Source organism: Monodelphis domestica, chromosome 5 (genome assembly GCF_027887165.1).
Source record: "Monodelphis domestica isolate mMonDom1 chromosome 5, mMonDom1.pri, whole genome shotgun sequence".
Lineage (NCBI taxonomy): Eukaryota > Metazoa > Chordata > Mammalia > Didelphimorphia > Didelphidae > Monodelphis > Monodelphis domestica.
Window position 1 is genome coordinate 6,966,780 of NC_077231.1, and position 18,742 is coordinate 6,985,521.

The window sequence follows — 18,742 nt, forward strand, 5'->3', positions numbered from 1 at the left end:
ATTTTCAGGTGAACTAAAGAGTTTGGGATTGCCGGAGGGTCCACCTGAAATGGGTTTAGGGAACAGGACCTCTGTTCCAGGAATTAAGCAAGAATTTAAAGGTTATTTTCACTCAAAATCCTATGGAGATTTGGGGCAAAGAAAATTTTCCTAATGAGCAGACATCAAAGAAAGATGTCTATGTTCTACTCATTTGGGTGGCTTGTTTATGATCCCAAAGGCCTTAGGCCCTGTAGATAAATCTCTTTCTGGGAAGAAAAATCCAACAATCCAAATGACTGGGAGCTCACAGGCCTCCCTGTCCTTATGGGATGAAAAGTAGACAGGGTTTTAAGCTAGTCTGACAAGGAAGAGTGAAGGGCCTGCTTACCTAAAAGCCCCAGAAGCTTAAGCCTTTGGCTCTAAGCTAAGACCACTCCTCTCATGAGGAGGAGGGAGCAACTCTGCTGAGAACTCCAACTGAAGCCAGAAACTAGAAGGAGAGAGAGAGATGCTCAATATTATATGCTTTGTAGAGCAATGACCAGCAGGGAGAATTTCAAGTGGAAAGAGGGGAATGACAAGAGAGGCAGGAGTTTCCTCTTCATTCCTGGGCCCTGGCCATTTACATTTCCTCCGTGCCCACCTTCCCTGGGTGCAGCCAACTTTCCCACTGATAGCTGTATTTGAGTGTGTCCCAGGTTTAGGGGAGGAAATGTTCTCTGACTACTTTTCTTACTATGCTATTTTAATAAACTGCTTTGCTCTGAACTGATTCTGTCCTCTGGCTGGATAATGGAAATAAGTATATCAGGGATAGCTCATGAACCATGACTTTGGAGGAAATGAGCATCCTGGGTGACCTTCAACTCAGGGAAGCTCATATGGGGACCATATGGGGGAATAATATACATGGATTCAGAAAGCCCAGAGTTCAACTCTGGCCTCAGACACTCTTATCAATGCAACCACAGGTAAGTCACTTAACCTCTTATTTGTCTCAGTCTCCTTATCTGTATAAAAACCCCTGCCTCCAAAGGCTGTTATGAGGATCAAATGAGATAATATTTGCAAAGCATTTTGCAAACTTTAAAGTGCTTTATGCATGCCAGCTGTTATTACTACTATCATTATTATTTTGTGCTATATGGTACTATTCTGGTGCTCTATGCAGACATACAGCATGCCTGCCAAGGTTCTGGAGTCTATGGCATTGGGGCCACCTTCTAGGAGGTTGGGAAAAAGCCAAGTGGGTGTCACTGCCAGAGATCTATTAGGTTCCTGTCCTAGAAAAGCTACAATCCAGGCCTTGCTAACTCACCCCATGGCCTGTCCTAAATGAAAGTTATGAGAGGTGCAAGCTGGAACCCTAGCTCACGGTCCCTCTGTTCGGAATATCAGATTCCCACACCCCCATGTTATTCCTCAATTCTTACGTCTTAGTTCCTAAAGGAAACATAAAGATATCATCAATGGTTCAAGACACAAATACTCCAGGGGGCAGCTGGGTAGCTCAGTGGATTGAGAGCCAGGCCTAGAGACGGGAGGTCCTGGGTTAAAATCTGGCCTCAGACACTTCCCAGCTGTGTGATCCTGGGCAAGTCACTTGACCCCCATTGCCTAGCCCTTACCACTCTTCTGCCTTGAAGCCAATACACAGTATAGACTCCAAGACAGAAGGTAAGGGTTTAAAAAAAAAGAAAAAAAAGAAACAAATACTCCAAAGGAATTTCTTAAGCTCCCTGAGGCCTGTTGTTTGCTGAATGGAGCTGAACTCCTCAACCACTAAGTTTTTGGCTGATATCCAACTAATCCTCTTCAGTTGTCTGTATTCTTTTCCCTTTTATCTTGCCCCTAAAAAGCTTTCCTTTCAATGGGTGGTGGCATGGGGTACATGGGGTTACAAGTACATGAGGCACAAGAGGCATCACTATATATTACTGACTCCTGAGGGACTGAAGGAAATATTTTCCTTTGGGGAAGGTCAAAAAAGGGAAGCACTGGAATAGCCTCACATGATGGCAGAAGCTATAGTGGTGGAAGCAGGGAGCTTGGGCACTGAAGAGGAGGCTTGTGGATGGAAGAAATAGTAAGCGGTTCAAACGATTGGCAAGAATAAAAGTGAAGTTGTAGGGATGCGGGGAGAGAGAAGACTAGGAATGTAGCCTGGGGTAACATTATGGAAACCTCAGAGTATGAAAAGGAGGCAGGCAATGGGGAGCCTTAGGAGGTTCTTTGGTTGAAGACTTTTGTGAAACAGGAGTTATTTCTGCAGGGTTCAAGTACAAAATGCATGCACACTTAGCTGAGAAGTCTATGATAAATAGCATTTCTTATTTGTGGACTCATTGTCAGGGGAGGGAGAGATGGATTAAATTTCATGAGCTATGAAAAATCACCTCCTCGAATCTGCAGGTAGCGTTCACTCTCACCATGGCACCCGGGGCAAGCACTTTGCTCTCATGTAGTCGCATACAAACGAGGTCGGTGGCACTGTTGGATGGGGCGCAGACCAGAATCCTACTGTCTGGTAAAGTAGAATGAATCTGTGTCATAGATAAAAAGATCAAAGAGACATGGAAATCACAGCACCACCAGATATTTTTTTTAAACCACCACAAAACAATAATTCATAAAAATAAGACTGGACATAAGTGATGTAAAGATGGGAAGAGCCTGCAATCAGATTCGGAAGGAAAAACCTATTCTCTAGTCTTTTTTCATTACTTGATTGTTCTATCTCCTTGGAAAAGTACCTTAATCTTCCTATATCTCTGTCTCAAACTAAAATGAAAACACCTGCCCTGCCATAGCACAGAACTATGGGATGAGGTTCAAAAGTACCTTTGGGAGAAAGTTTGATGGATTCAATGATCTGATTAAAATTGTATAAATGTAGATTCATATACCTGACATTTTTGCAGTCTGGTGACAATGGCCAAGTCTAATTTTAAGTAGCATTTCTTCTACAGGTAAACTTCTGCTACCCTACAATTGGTTTGCTTCCTGAAAATGAAGCAACTTCTAAAGGCTGAAAATATGATCCTTAAATGCTGTCAAATAACCCCACAGGTTACTTACTGAATGCTATGTCTATGTCCTTAATGGACAATAATTCCCAGGAAGGTAATGGGCCTGCCTCATGACTCATAGGAGTAAGCAACAAATTATGGCTAGAGCTCTAGATAATTACCTGTAAAACAGCTTCTATTATGGTCACTGTCTTTCCAGTTCCCGGAGGTCCAAAAAGAATGTATGGGATTGGCCGACAGTCCCCACTTAAGATTCTTCTAACTGCTAGTTTCTGCTTTTCATTTAGAACTGGGTTGAAAAATTCACTCTCCTTCGATTTAGAGGCTTGTACTCCATTCACTGTGTACTCAAGGCACAAACACAAAGTTTCATATAGAGGGCAAACAATTGAATACAGTTTCACCCTCCATAATCTTATTTAGAAGTATAGCATCACCCATTTTAACAGAGAATATTACTGTGCTGAAAATGTCTTCACTGATGACATGAGAAATTGCCAAGACCCAGGGAAGGTCTAGAACAAGTGGTGAAGTGGCCTGGCCCTGTGCTACTCTGCCCTGCCCAGTTACAGGAGCAAGATGAGACTACTTTAGAGCAGTAAGGATATAATGCATTAATTCCCTCCATCTATGCTCCCAGATGGGGTAAGAGAGGCCTGTGGGGGGAAGTTGAAAGGCCCTGAAGGAAGACTAGTGATTAGTTAACAAAGCTTACTAAGAAACATGTGCCTCAGACAATCGCTCAATAACCCTTTGCTGCACCCCTACTATGTGCCAGATGCTATACCAAGTTCTGGGTAATTACTCATGGATTCTCTAACAAGTTACAGATGTAGGAGGTTTTTTGACCAAGTGTAAAGGAGAAAGTTTCCACACAGTCCAAACAACAGAGTTTTCCAGTAAAGTATCACCACTTCATTTTTAACATTAAAAAATCCTGTATATCCATTCAATGTTGTCTCCTTAGGAAAGTGGCAAAAAAAATTACTGTAGACATATGATTGGAAGAGGAGATGGGCCAATGCCATAGAGAGATCAGTGACAGGTACTCAGATGCCCTGACATTCCCCACTGAGACTGTTGGGAGGTCAAGGGAACAGTTCTCATCTCAGCAGATTGACTGGACAAGAGGTATGTTCAGCTCAAGAGGTGTCTCTAGAACACAGATGCCAGAAACTCAGCATGTCCAAAAAAGGACCCATCATCATTATCTTTCCTGCTGTATCCCAGAGGGCATGGTCCCCTCGATTCACATCCTTAGTCATCCTCAACTGCAAGCTCACAGGAGCTCAAACTCAAGAAAGGAGTTGGTAGTAAAATCCTTAAGTATCTATACATAAATGAGTAGGATGAGTTGGTGAGCAACTCATAAGAACTGCTGAGACTTGGTGGGATGATGGGTTTGTAAATGTCTCAAGATGCAGCTACCTTATTTACAAGATGCATAATCTAGAGCTAAAAATTTTGGGTGGGGTAGTATTTAAAAAGCAGGTGTGAGAGAATCACGGTGGGGAACAATAAGGGGCACTTAAGGAATACCCAAACCAAATGAAGAGAGCCCTGGGTGAAGAGGCATGATGCGTAGTGATGGGTGGCTTTCATCATATAGACATCTAGGTATCTGTTGGAACTCTTTCATTTCCAAATGCTGAGTAGCTACAGCAACCAACAAAAGGAAATTCTATTCTGGGTCTGATTGTAGAACAGGTAGAAAGGATGAAAACTTTGGAGGAAAATTCGTAAGGAGTTGGTGAGAGAGAAGAGAAAAACTTCTAAGAAGATAGGACTCCTAGGACTAAAATTCAAAGAGTGTCTGCTCAGAGCCAGGAAATCATGGTCTGGATGGGAAACTCTCAACACAAAATTCTGAAGACACAAAAGGGAAATTATTTCCGTGAGGATGGAACTGAAGAGGCTGTAATGAATATAGAGTGTACCAACTGAGGTTTTTAAAAGAGAGAAAGGGGACAAGAGCAAGAAATAAAGGAGGAATACAAAAGTGGCGGTGGCATGGGGTGGTACTGTAAGAATGGTATCAGGAATACAAAGATCAATCTGAGGCTGATGAGGGGAGGGACTGAAAAAAGACATGTTGTGGAAAAGAGGAGAATTAAAGAAGGGCCAAGACCCCTTCTCAGGATGGATGGGAACAGATGAATGAGGTGAGGTAATATGACTTAACTAGTATCTTGCTTCTCTTTTCTGCAGAGAAGAATGACCTTGGACTGAAAAGACAGAACAAAAAATGGCTCAAATGGGGAGTTAAAACCCACTACAAATAATCAGAGAGTTAAGAGGGCACTCTCTGAGCTGCCCTCGATCTGCTCACCTGGCCCAAACTAACTACATCCTTGGGTACTGAAAGACCCAAGACTGAAAGAGTGAGTGGTTGGGATTCCTCAACTACTGCCAGTGTTATCTGAAGCACAGAAGAAAAGAAGGGACATGATGGATTGGGCTCTCAAAATTTACAAGAAGCAGGAATATTTCAGAAAAACCTAGGAAGACCTACATGAACTGATATGGAGTGAAGTGAGTGAACCCAGTAGAACATGGTATGCAAGGATAGTAATATTATAAGAACAACTGTGAATGACTTGGCTATATATAAGGATTCAAGACAATTCTGAAGGACTCATGATGAAAAATGCTATCTGCCTCCAGAGAAATAAAGTCTGAATGTAAATTGAAGCATTCTGTTTTTCACTTTGTTTTCTTTATATTTTGGGGGGAGGGGAATGTTGTCTCCATCACATGACCAATTTGGAAATGTTTTGCAAGATATTTAATTTGTAACATATCAAAATGCTTACCATCTTGGAGAAAGAGGGGAAAGAATTTTGGGACTCAAAACTTTGAAAATTAATATTAATTGTTTTTATAGGGGGCAGAACCATGATGGCAGAGAAGATACAGGGCCCCATCTGATTTTTACTGAATTATCCTCCAAAAAGCAATGATATAATGCCTCAAAATGAATTCTAGAGCAGCATAACCCACAAAAAGACAAAGCAAAGTAATTTTTCAGCCCAAAACAACTTAGAAGGTTTGGCACAGGGGATCTAGTACACCATGATAGAGGTGGAGTGCAGCATGCTAGGACAGGCCTCACTGAGGCAATAGGCCTTGGGTGCAACTGAAGCAACAGCCAAAGCTTCTGGAATGCTCAGCCACAGATGATAATGGTGTTGGACAACTTCTCAAAAGGAGATTATAGGGGTCCCTTTGCTGGCTCTGAATGCAAGACTCTTGTCCCACTGCCCATATGTAGAACCAGATCACAGTCCTGGATGGTCACAGGGTGAGGAGGAGCACTAGGAAACACTAGCACTTGAACCCACAAAGGAACAGAGGACCCTGGTCACAGTTTCAAGGAGTGGTTGGGATTACTCACAGACCAGAACACAGTCCAGGAAAGTATTAAATACACCTTTCCTTATATTGTACCACCTTGGAAGAATGGAAAACAGATAGATTCTCAGTGCCAGTTCTGAAAGCAACTCCACAAAGAACTTGAAGCTTGGAACAATGTTCCCTTCATCTCTGTTAGAAAGCCCAATTTTAACATTTTTTAAATTAAAAGGGAAAAAAAGAGGAAGGAAAATAAGCAAACAATCAAAAAAGAAACTCAACACAGAAAATTATTTTGGTGACAGGGTGGATTCAAACTCAGAAAAAGATAACAAAGTCAATACTCCTGTATCCAAAGTCTTCAAGAAAAATAGCAATTGTTCTCAAGCCCAAAAAGAATTAATGGAGGATCTCAAAAATAATTTTAAAAATCAAATAAGAAAGGTAGAAGGAAGATTAAGAAAAGAAATGAGAGCGATATAGGAAAATTATGAAAAAAGAGTCAATAGTTTGGTAAAGAAGGTGCAAAAAATACTAAAGAAATTAATACCTTAAAAAACAGAATAGGCCAATTGGTAAAGTAAGTCCAAAAATCCAAAGAAGAGAAGAATTTCTTTAAAAATAGCATTAGTCAAATGGAAAATGATATACAAAAATGCACTGATGAGAAAAACTTCTTAAAAGGCAGGATTGGCCTTTTGGAAAAAGAGGTACACAAATTCACTGAGGAAAAGAACTCTTACAAAGTAGAATTAGCCATATGGAAAAGGAGGTACAAAAGCTCACTCAAGAAAACCATGTAAAACTCAGTGGAATTGCGCATTGGCTATGGGATGGGTGGTGGGAGGAGAGGGAGGGAAAGAATATGATTCTTGTAACCAAGGAATAAAGTTCTAAATTGAATAAATAAAAATTTTTTAAAATCATGTCCTAAAAATTAGAATTGGGCAAGTAGAAGCTAATGACTCCATGAAACATCAAGAAACAATCAAAGTCAAAAGAATTTTAAAAATAGGAAAAAAGTGAAATATCTCGTGGGGAAAATAACTCCAACTAAAAAATAAATTTAGGAGAGATAATTTAAGAATTATTTGACTACCTGAAAGCTATGTTCAAAAAAAGAACTTGGACATCATCTTTCAAGAAATTATCAAGGAAAACTGTCCTGATACTCTAGAACTGTGGTGGCAAACCAATGGTACACATACCAGAGGGGGCATTCAGAGCCCCCTCTGTGGGCAATGCCTGCTGTCACCCCAGCAGACTTTACCAGAGTTTGTTACTAGAAAGCCAGAGTGATGCAGGGCTGGTCTTCTCCCCTCCCTCTCTCCACACGTACTTGAGGACATCATCTGCTCCTCTACAAGGTTCAACATCACTGTTCTAGAACCAGAGGACAAAACAGAAATGGAAATAATCTACCATTCACATCCTGAAAGAAATCCCAAAAGGATAACTTCCAGGTCAAGGAGAAAATACTGCAAATAGCCAAGAAGAAAAAATTCAAATATCATGGAGTTATAGTCAGGATAACACAAGACTTAGAAGCTTCTACATTAAGGAATCAGAGAGCCTGGAATATGATATTCCAAAGGGCAAAGGCGTTAGGACTTCAACCAAGAAACATTTACCCAGTAAAACTAAGCATAATCCTTAAGGGGGAAAAATGGGTCAATGAAATAGAGCATTTTCAAACATTCTTGATGAAGACTGGAGCTGAATGGAAAATTGACTCTCAAATATGACTCAAGAGAATCATACAAAGTTAACAGGAAAAGAGAAATCAAGACATAACAATAACATTAAACCATGTATATCCCTACATGAGGAGATGATTCTTTGAATGCCAAAGAACTTTGTCATTAGGGTAGATAGGAGTGTTTGTGTGATTGTGTGTGTGTGTGTGTGTGTGTGTGTGTGTGTGTGTGTGTGTGTAGGGCAAGGGTGTAAGTGGAATATGATGGGATAATATAAAAAATTAAATTAAATTAAGGCAAGAGAAAGAAATGCATTGGGAGGAGGGGGAAGGGGAAAATAGAATGGGGTAAATCATTCCACATAAAAGGAGCATGAAAGAGCATTCAAAGAGGAGGGAAAGATGGGGAAATGGGGAAGGGAGCATGTGAAACTTACTTTCATCAGAACTGGCTCAATGAGGGAAGGACATACACAATCAGTTGGGTAGAGAAAGCTATCTCCTGCTGCTGAAAGTAGGGGGGAGGAGGATAAGAGATGAGGGATGAGACATAGAAAAGAGGGCAAACTGGGTGAAGAAGAGGTCAGAAACTAAATAGGGGTAAAAAGGATGGAGAGTAATACACAGTATAATCATAATGGTGCAAAAATTTTTTACAAGTCTCTCTAATAAAGGCCTCATTCCTCAAATACATAGAGAAATGAGTTCAATATATGATAATAAAAGTCATTTCCCAATCAATAAATGGTCAAAGGATATGAACAAAGTAATTAAAGCTCTCTATAGACTTGCAAAAATACTCTAACACTATTAATTAGAGAATTAATTAAAATTTAATTAAAAAATTTAAAACAACTCTGAGGTACCACCTCACATCTATCAAATTGGATATTATGACAGAAAAGGAAAATGACAAAACTTAGAGGGGATATGGGAAAGTTGGGATTGTGAATAGATTCATTCAAAGAGCAATTTAGACCCAGGCCCAAAAGCTATAAAATAGTACATATCCCTTTGACCCAGCAATACCATTATTAGGTTTGTATACCAAAGAGATAAAAAACAAAAACAAAAAGTGAAAGGATCTATGTGAAAAAATTATTTAAAGCAGCTCTTTTTAGCAGGGCAAAGATTTGTAAAGTTAGGGGATACCCATCAATTGGGGAATGGCTGAGTAAGTTCTAGTATATGATTATAATTAGATACTATTGTGCTATAAGAAATAACAAGCAAGAGGAGCTCAGAAAATTCTGGAAAAACTTTTATGAACTTATACAGAGTGAAATAAGCAGAACTAGGAGAACATCACATGTATCTTTACAACGAACTACAGCTATTCTCAGCAATACAATGATCTAAAACTATCCCAAAGGACTCATGATAATGCCATCTGCTTCCAGAGAAAAATAACTAAAAGTCTGAATCCAGATCAAAGTCAATATTTTTTCACTTTCTTAATTTTTTTTCTATTTATTTTTTCCACAAAAGGATTAATATGGAAAAATGTTTTAAATGATGTCACATTTAAAATCTATATGATGTTGCTTACCATCTCAAGGGGGATGGAATTTAGGGGGGAAGGGAGAGAATTCAAGACTCAATATTCTTTGGAAAATGTTGGAAAGTTTCTTTCATATAATTGGGAAAATAAAATAAAATCTAACATCTTAAAATATATTGCTTTAACATGTAGTTGGGAAAAAATAAAATATTTATTTACCAAAAAAAGATAAGGTAGAAGACCAATGAATTATAGGAAGGCAAATATTACACATACTGTACAAAATATAAGCAGTCAACTTAACTTTGATTCCTCAGAAATTCTAGAATATCATTAATCTGTTGATTAATAAATTACTAGAAAAGGAAGTGGTAATCAGCAAATGGCATCAAGGCTTCAGAAAGGTTCTGCCAGAATAGTCTATTACCTTTTTTGGACAGAGAGATTAAACTGGTACCTAGAGATCTAGATCTTAGATTTTAGCAAAGCATTTATCTTATTTTTATGAAGAATGAAAGGAAACATAGAAGAATGACTAAGATATAATTGAAACTAAGACAAATGTTGAAGCTGGGGTGTGTGTGGATGCTAAGCTTAGCTGTTCTGAATGAACTTGAGTCACTGGGTCTAGAGAAATCACATGAGGGACTGAAAGAACCTGAGGCTGAGCCACCCCCACTGCTGTCAACAATCTCTGAGAAACTCTGGATGGAAGGAATGGGACTGCAAGGCACCAAATGACTCAGTGTCTGGGTTTCCAAAAACAGATTCAAGTCAAGCCCTGGTAAGATATAGCAGAAATCCCTTTTGTTTCTCCTCTGCCAAGAGCGCACAAATGGCGAGCACCTTAGGGAAAAGTAAGAACTTCTAGCCCTGGATGTGCTCACTTGATGAGGGGGCTCTGCTATCTCCATCTTGGCTTCATCCACGCCTCCTCATGGAAAGGGTAGAGACATCTAGCCTGGAGGAGTTAGGTGAACAGATCAGTGTGATAATAGACAGAAGCCATTTTCTAATGATGGGTTTTAGCCTAGATTCTATTTGGATCAATCACTTGGATAAATGGCACATTCACCAAATTTGAGGATAACTAAGTTATGATGGACAAGGCATAATCAAAGCTTAAAAGTTCTATTTAAAAGGAACAAAGGTGAAATCCTGTATTTGGCTTTGAAAAAAAAAAGCTAAGAGCACAATACAAGACAGGAGAGACCTTGCGAAAGGTCTTGTGAAAAAGACCTGGCCACTTTAAATGGACTAGATGGTTAGTCAGAGCACCGAGGTGTGCCAGCCAAGAAAGCCAGAGTATGACATTGGGTGCAGAGAGAAATGGGGGTGGGGGTGGGGGAAGACACATATGGTGGGAATGGGCTGGCAGTGTGCTACCTGTGCTGTTCTCCTAACATCCTTCTCTTAAAGGAGGGAGGCTGGCCACCAGCAAGCAGGTATGGGGAGTTGGAGTGGAATCTGCATTGTTGGAGGGAACATCCACACCAATAAGATCACAGTCATTTGACTAGTACTTTGCCCTGAGCAGATCCCATTTGGAATCCTGTGTTTAATTCTGAGTGCCACATTTTAGAAGAGTTAGAAACAAGTAGATACAGAAAAGAGTGATCAGCCTGTGAAGTTAAAGACTATGTTATTTAAGGGTCATTGGAAAGAATGAGCAATGCTTATCCTTAAAGAACAGAAAATTGGGGCAGGTAGGTGGCTTAGAAGAGTTCCAGGGGGGGGGGGGCAGCTGGGTAGCTCAGTGGATTGAGAACCAGGCCTGGAGACGGGAGGTCCTACGTTCAAATCCGGCCTCAGCCACTTCCTAGCTGTGTGACCCTGGGCAAGTCACTTGACCCCCATTGCCTAGCCCTTATTACTCTTCTGCCTTGGAGCCAATACACAGTATTGACTCCAAGACGGAAGGTAGGGGTTTAAAAAAAAAAAAAAAGAAGAGTTCCAGGCCTGGAGATGAAAGGTCCTGGGTTTAAAATTAGCCTCAGACACATCCTAGTTGTGTGTCCCTGTGCAAGTTCCTTAACTCCCATTGCCTAGCCTTTACTGCTTTTTTGTCTTGGAACTAATATTTAACATCAATTCTAAGACAGAAGGTTAAAAAAAAAGAAAAAACTCAAAAGAACAAAATTTCAGATGGACACAAAGAGTTCACTAAATATATGAAAGGTTGACAACTAGAAGTTAAGAGGAGGCAGATTTAGGGTAAAAATTTGCAGGATTTCCTGAGTCTCCCAGCTGTGAATCTTAAAACTGCTCAGACACTACCTTAGAACATTTGGTTAAGACCATTCCCCATTTTAAACAATGAAGGTACTTGATCAGGAATGTGAGAACTCTAATATTACTCCTCCCATACTTAATCATACTTTAGGGGAAGATAAAGTTGTAAAACTCCTTACTGAACAATGAAAGGTACTTAACCCATACTTAAAGTAAAGCTAAAACCCTTAAACTGGGTCTATTTTTAGATCTAATACAAAAGGGTGCTAAGTACCTATGAAGGTCAAATTAATCACTAAAATGTCAGGCAACTTGCAAACTTGCAAGGGACAAGCTTAACAAAAGAGGTGTGAAGATTTAGTCTACCCAGAGAAGTTGAGAACTAAAGAAGATGTGAATTAAGAATGGTTAGTCCTGTGAAAACGTCTACTGTGATTGGCAGATGTGAAAATTTAGGGGAGGTGACATAGGAGAAAATTCTCTTTAAAAGGAGGCCAGAAGCCCTCTGAAGGTAATTCAGCTATGGAGCTGAATTGAAGGCTGGTCTCTCTCTAGGTGGCTGAACATATTCCAGCCTAGAAAGCTGAACTGGAGGGTGTCTCTGAAGACTAGAGTTTTGCTTGGAAAGATCTTGTGGTGAGTGATTAAAAACTGACTGATCTCTCTCTTAAGGCTTAAGCCTAGGCTGGCCTAGCCCTTTCTCATTATTTCCTCTTACTCTCTCTCTCTCCCTTTCAGTAATTCCTTAATTTGTATTAATTAAAATCTCCATAAAACCTAGATGACTTGGGTATTTCATATTTTGGGAATTTTCCCATGGCGACCACTTTATTTTCCATATAAAATCAAGACACTAAAAATTATCTTTACAGTTTTGGCAATTCAAAGTCTTGAAATCATATTTTCACGGTCACAGTTTAAGGCAACAACTCTTTTGTCTTTAACACAGCACTACTGGAGAATAGACTGCATAGCTTCACAAAGCCTACAGTTATCAGAGGGGTTCAAACTGGAAATACTGGAAATACTATACAAAGAATTCATAAACAGGCATGAGAAGGGCCAGATGCCCTTGGCTCCTTCCTTAACTCTGAAATAAATATGATCAAATGTCCCCAACAAACCACCTAACTCATTCAGCAAATATCAGACTACACAGAATTTACTTGTCTGTGTGGCAAATGTCACCATGTCGTGAATGGAACTGGCATTTTTCTTCTTTGTCATCTGTTCCTTTGGCTCCTTTGGCTTTTTCTTATTCTGGAAAAAAATTCAATAAAATGTTTAAATGCTAAAAGTTTTGAAAAACTCTTTAAAAAACCTCAATTTATGCCACATGAAACTGTGACTTGTTATACCACAGGTCACATCCCTCTAAAACAAAACCAATACAGTGAAAAACCTTCTCTCTCAGGCTACTTAACCCCCCCCCCCCCAACACAGTTCTAATAAATGAATGTTTACCATCATTTGCCAAGTGTTAACTAAAAAGAATTTTTAAATTACCTTATTTCCTTGCTTAAGAGCAGACTGTTCATCATTAGCTGTATCTTGTAAATAGTTCCAAGTCCCAGAAACTTGTGGAGACTGTAAAATGATACTTTCTGGAAATAATACTGTGGTTTTTAAAATGAAAAAGGGAAAAAGTGGAAATCATCAAGTGAGTCCCTGCCATTTTGGACTGACACAAAGCACAAGATGACATCCATAGTTCTCCCCTTCCCTATGCCCTCCCTACTTTTCAAAGTTTTCTACACAATTAAAAGTAAGCAGGCATTTACAGTGATTCCACAAACAAAACAAAAAAAAGTGCATCCACAAACAAAACAATTACAACAGAAAGAAGGAGAAAACAGGGCAGGTGACTTTTCTTTCTGGCCACTAGCCAGGGCTATTTCAGGGCTTAAATAAATATTTTGGATGAACAAAAGCATAACAATATAAATGTTAAGTGGTCTAATTCCCAATATTTCTCTTCAAGATTTCATGCTTTAGAGGATATATTTTTAGACTGAGCATATCTAAGATCCCATAAAAACACTAAGCTAGACAAGAGGGTGAGGGGGGCTAGGACCCCCCAGAGCCTACAGTCTGACCTTTTTCACCGAGGTGTATTGCCTGCTCAACTGCAAAGTGACATCTTCTGCTGGTTGTCCTGCCAAAAAAGAAGAAAATACAAAACATTAGGAGCTGAATCTCTGGAGCCTCTCAAATTCTGGAAAGACGGAAGTAGGATTCCACTTTCCCGGCACATTCCCCTAATTAAGAGGCTCTTTGAGGATAGAAATACTCTGGGGAGCCAGTGGCAAGGACAGCCCTGCCAGCATACCTCCTCCACTGGTGGTCACCAGAGAAGTGGAGTTATTTATAAGAACCAGCAATTTAAATGTAGTTGATGATCTAGTTCCTCCAGTTGGCAGACAATTGCTTGTGCCCTAGAGGCACTTCCAGCTGAACTGATGGTCTTCAGCTCATTGTCCCCCCAGTCTACAGCTGGAAGGGGATAAGGAAAGTAACAAACTCCACCTCAATTTCTGTAAGCAGAAAAAGGGCTTGGAGTCTGTTGTCTCCTCTATTAACCATGTCCTAGGGCTGGTGCCTAAGATGGTCATGAGGCTGGGCACATCGGATGCCCCAAGTGAGGCTGAGAGAACTCCCTAAATGTGCATGTACCCTGAAAATACTTGGGAGAAAAATCCAGCCCTGACACAACTCGAGGTTCCAAAAGGACCTCCTTGATTTCTACAGCATTAGACTAGCCCTCACTGGGTTCTGAAAGTTCTTCCCCTAATGTTAAAGACTGGTTTTAGTTTAAACTTTTCTGTAAGTTCAAATTGACACAACTTGACTAGAAAAATGAGGAAAGAGCAAGAAAATCTTAGAAGTGAAAGCATGGCTTTCAGAAGTTTCATGAAGTACTTTACCGATTGAAAGTAAACTCCACGTCCATTGGCTCAAAGTTGTAAGCTTCTTCAAACTCTGGATTGAGTTTAAGGGTAACATCTTCTTCATGAATCTTAAAAAAGCAACAGACAATTGAACTGGGGTAAATTTCATGTATTAGAAACCTGATAACGTAACAAAATATATCAAAAGCTCTTTAGAGTCTCAATTTGTTCTAAGATCTGAAGCCAAAATTTGGTTACTTATGTATTTATAACAATTTAAAGCAAATCAGTGACTACACCATTAAACAAAGAAGTGATTGTTCAATCCTAATGAGTTTTGCATGTCCATGACTTTATCTGGGGAACACAGACCACTGTCACTTTCTTTGCTGGTAGAAATCAAAACTACCTTCAACTAGTTCCTACTCCAAACAGAAGAAGAGAAGCAAAAATGTTAGCTAGAGGATAGGGTGCTGGGAAAAATGGATATCTTTGGTCTTTCTGAGTTTTCTTTTCCTGGATGTCTGGCCCTGATAGTCTAAGAGATGACACAACTTTTTTCAACTGAATTATCAAAAAAAAGTACTGATCATGTCATTGTAGATTGTGAAAAATATGATAGGTGGGATTGACAGTGATTAGGATTTTTTTCTTAAGTAATGGCTTTTATTTTGGTTGTTCCAGATCTCTGATTTCATTAAAATGATTATTTTATTTTAATAAATAAATTATTTAGTCAATTTATAACATTATTCCTTGGTTACAAGAATCAGATTCTTTCCCTCCCTTCCCTCCCCCCACCCCTTCCTATAGCCGAATCGCAATTTCATCGGCTTTACATGTGTCCCTGATCAGAACCTATTTCCATGTTGATATTTGCACTAGGATGTTAATTTAGAGTCTACATCCCCAGCCATATCCCCTTTGACCCATGTATTCAAGCAGTTGTTTTTCTTCAGTGTTTCTACTCCCAGTTTTTCCTCTGAATGTGGATAGTGTTTTTTCTTGTAGATCCCTCCGAGTTGTTCAGGATCACTGCATTGCTACTAATGGAGAAGTCCATTACATTCGATTGTACCACTGTTTATCAGTCTCTGTGTATAATGAGTTCCCTGTTCTGCTCCTTTCAATCTGCATCAATCCCTGGAGGTATTTCCAGTTCACATGAAATTCCTCCACTTTATTATTCCTTTGAGCACAATAGTATTCCATCATCAACAGATACCACAATTTGTTCAGCCATTCCCCAATTGAAGGGCATCCCCTCATTTTCCAATTTTTTGCCACCACAAAGAGCACAGTTATGAATGTTCTTGTACAAGTCTTTTTCCTTATTATCTTTTTGGGGTACAAACCCAGCAGTGCTATGGCTGGATCAAAGGGCAGACAGTCTTTTAGTGCCCTTTGGGCATAGTTTCAAATTGCCCCCCACAATGGTTGGATCAATTCACAACTCCACCAGCAATGCATTAATGTCCCAACTTTACCACATCCCCTCCAGCATTCATTACGTTCCTTTGCTGTCATGTTAGCCAATCTGCTAGGTGTGAGGTGATACCGCAGAGTTGATTTGATTTGCATCTCTCTGATTATAAGAGATTTAGAACATTTTTTCATGTGCTTACTAATAGCTTTGATTTCTTTGACTGAAAATTGCCTGTTCATGTCCCTTGCCCATTTATCAATTGGAGAATGGCTTGGGTTTTTTTGTACAATTGATTTAGCTCTTTATAAATTTGAGTAATTAGATATTTGTCAGAGATTTTTGTTATGAAGATTGTTTCCCAATTTGTTGCTTCCCTTCTAATTTTGGTTGCATTGGTTTTGTTTGTACAGAAACTTTTTAATTTGATGTGATCAAAATTATTTATTTTACATTTTGTGACTCTAAGTCTTGCTTGATTTAAAAACCTTTCCTTTCCCAAAGATCTGATATGTATACTATTCTGTTTTCACCTATAGTTTCCTTCTTTATCTTCAAGTCATTCACCCATTCTGAGTTTATCTTGGTGTAAGGTGTGAGATGTTGTTCCAAACCTAATCTCTCCCATACTGTCTTCCAATTTTCGTAGCAGCTTTTATCAAATAGTGGATTTTGGTCCCAAAAGCTGGGATCTTTGGGCTTATCATAGACTGTCTTGCTGAGGTCACTTACCCCAAGTCTATTCCACTGATCTTCCTTTTTGTCTCTTAGCCAGTGCCAAATTGTTTTGATGACAACTGCTTTATAATATACTTTGATATCTGGGACTACAAGGCCATCTTCTTTGCATTTTTTTTTTCATGATTTCCCTGGATATCCTTGATCTTTTGTTCTTCCAAATGAACTTTATGTTTTTTTTTGTTTTGGTTTTTTTCTAATTCAGTAACATAAGCTTTTTAAATTAATTTGGGTAGCATTGTCATTTTTATGTTAGCTCATCCTACCCATGAGCAGTTGATGTTTTCCAATTGTTTAGATCTAGTTTTGTGTGGAGAGTGTTTTGTAGTTGTGTTCATATAGTTCCTGTGTTTGTCTCAGCAGATAAATTCCTAAGTATTTTATATTGTCTAGAGTAATTTTGAATGGAATTTCTCTAATTCTTGCTGCTGAGATGTGTTGGAAATATATAGAAATGGTGATGACTTATGTGGGTTTATTTTGTATCCTGCAATTTTGCTAAAATTGTTGATTATTTTCACTAGCTTTTTAGTTGATTCTCTAGGATTCTTTAAGTAGACCATCATATCATCTGCAAAGAGTGATAGCTTGGTCTCCTCATTGCCTATTTTAATACCTTCAATTTCTTTTTCTTCTCTAATTGCTACTGCTAGTGTTTCTAGTACAATGTTGAGTAATAGAGGTGATAATGGACATCCCTGTTTCACTCCTGATCTTATTGGGAAGGCTTCTAGTTTATTCCCATTGCAGATGATGTTTGCTGATGGTTTTAGATATATACTGTTTATTATTTTTAGGAAAGACCCTTCTGTTTCTATGCTTTCTAGTGTTTTCAATAGGAATGAGTGTTGTATTTTGTCAAAGGCTTTTTCTGCATCTATTGAGATAATCATGTGATTTTTGTCGGTTTGCTTGTTAATATGGTCAATTATGTGGATGGTTTTCCTAATATTTAACCATCCTTGCATTCCTGATATAAATCCTACTTGGTCTTAGTGAATAACCTTCGTGATCACTTGCTGGAGTCTTTTGGCTAGTACCCTATTTAAGATTTTTGCATCTATATTCATTAAGGAGATTGGTCTATAGTTTTCTTTCTCTATTTTTGACCTGCCTGGCTTTGGAATCAGAACCATATTTGTGTCATAAAAGGAATTTGGTAGAGCTCCTTCTTTGTTTATTCTGTCAAACAGTTTGTATAATATTGGGATTAGTTGTTCTTTGAATGCTTGATAGAATTCACTTGTGAATCCATCAGGCCCTGGGGATTTTTTCTTAGGGAGTTTTTTGATGGCTTGTACAATTTCTTTTTCTAATATGGGGTTGTTTAGGTAGTCTATTTCTTCCTCTTTTAGTCTAGGCAATTTATATATTTTTGTAAAAATTCATCCATATCACCCAGATTGCCATATAATTGGGCATAATAATTTTTAATGATTGCCTTAATTTCCTCTTCATTAGAGATGAGGTCTCCCTTTTCATCTTGGATACTGTCGGTTTGGTTTTCTTCTTTCCTTTTTTTAATGACATTGACCAGTACTTTGTCTATTTTATTTGTTTTTTCAAAGTACTAGCTTCTAGTCTTATTTATTAAATCAATAGTTCATTGACTTTCAATTTTATTAATTTCTCCTTTGATTTTTAGGATCTCTAGTTTTCATCTGAGGATTTTTAATTTGTTCACTTTCTAGTTTTTTAATTTGCATGCCCAATTCATTGACCTCTGCCCTTTCTAATTTGTTAATATATTAACTCAAGGATATAAATTTACCCCTAAGTACTGCTTTGGCTGCATCCCATAGATTTTGGAAGGATGTCTCATAACTGTCATTTTCTTCAATGAAATTATTCATTGTTTCTATGATTTGTTCTTTAATCAGTTTTGGAGAATCTTATTAATTT

General features: G+C 38.7%; 1 protein-coding gene across 1 annotated transcript in view; it reads right to left on the minus strand.

The window, feature by feature from the left end:
• The window catches only part of MOV10L1 (Mov10 like RISC complex RNA helicase 1), a 77,794-nt gene that overhangs the window by 29,123 nt on the left and 29,929 nt on the right, over window positions 1-18,742 (minus strand). The window contains exons 13-18 of the mRNA XM_056797573.1: window positions 14,716-14,807; window positions 13,888-13,946; window positions 13,298-13,407; window positions 12,958-13,051; window positions 3,173-3,351; window positions 2,379-2,525 (exon numbers count right to left, since the gene is read on the minus strand). Coding sequence (XP_056653551.1) covers window positions 2,379-2,525; window positions 3,173-3,351; window positions 12,958-13,051; window positions 13,298-13,407; window positions 13,888-13,946; window positions 14,716-14,807 — 681 coding nt within the window. The remainder of the gene's footprint in view (window positions 1-2,378; window positions 2,526-3,172; window positions 3,352-12,957; window positions 13,052-13,297; window positions 13,408-13,887; window positions 13,947-14,715; window positions 14,808-18,742) is intronic.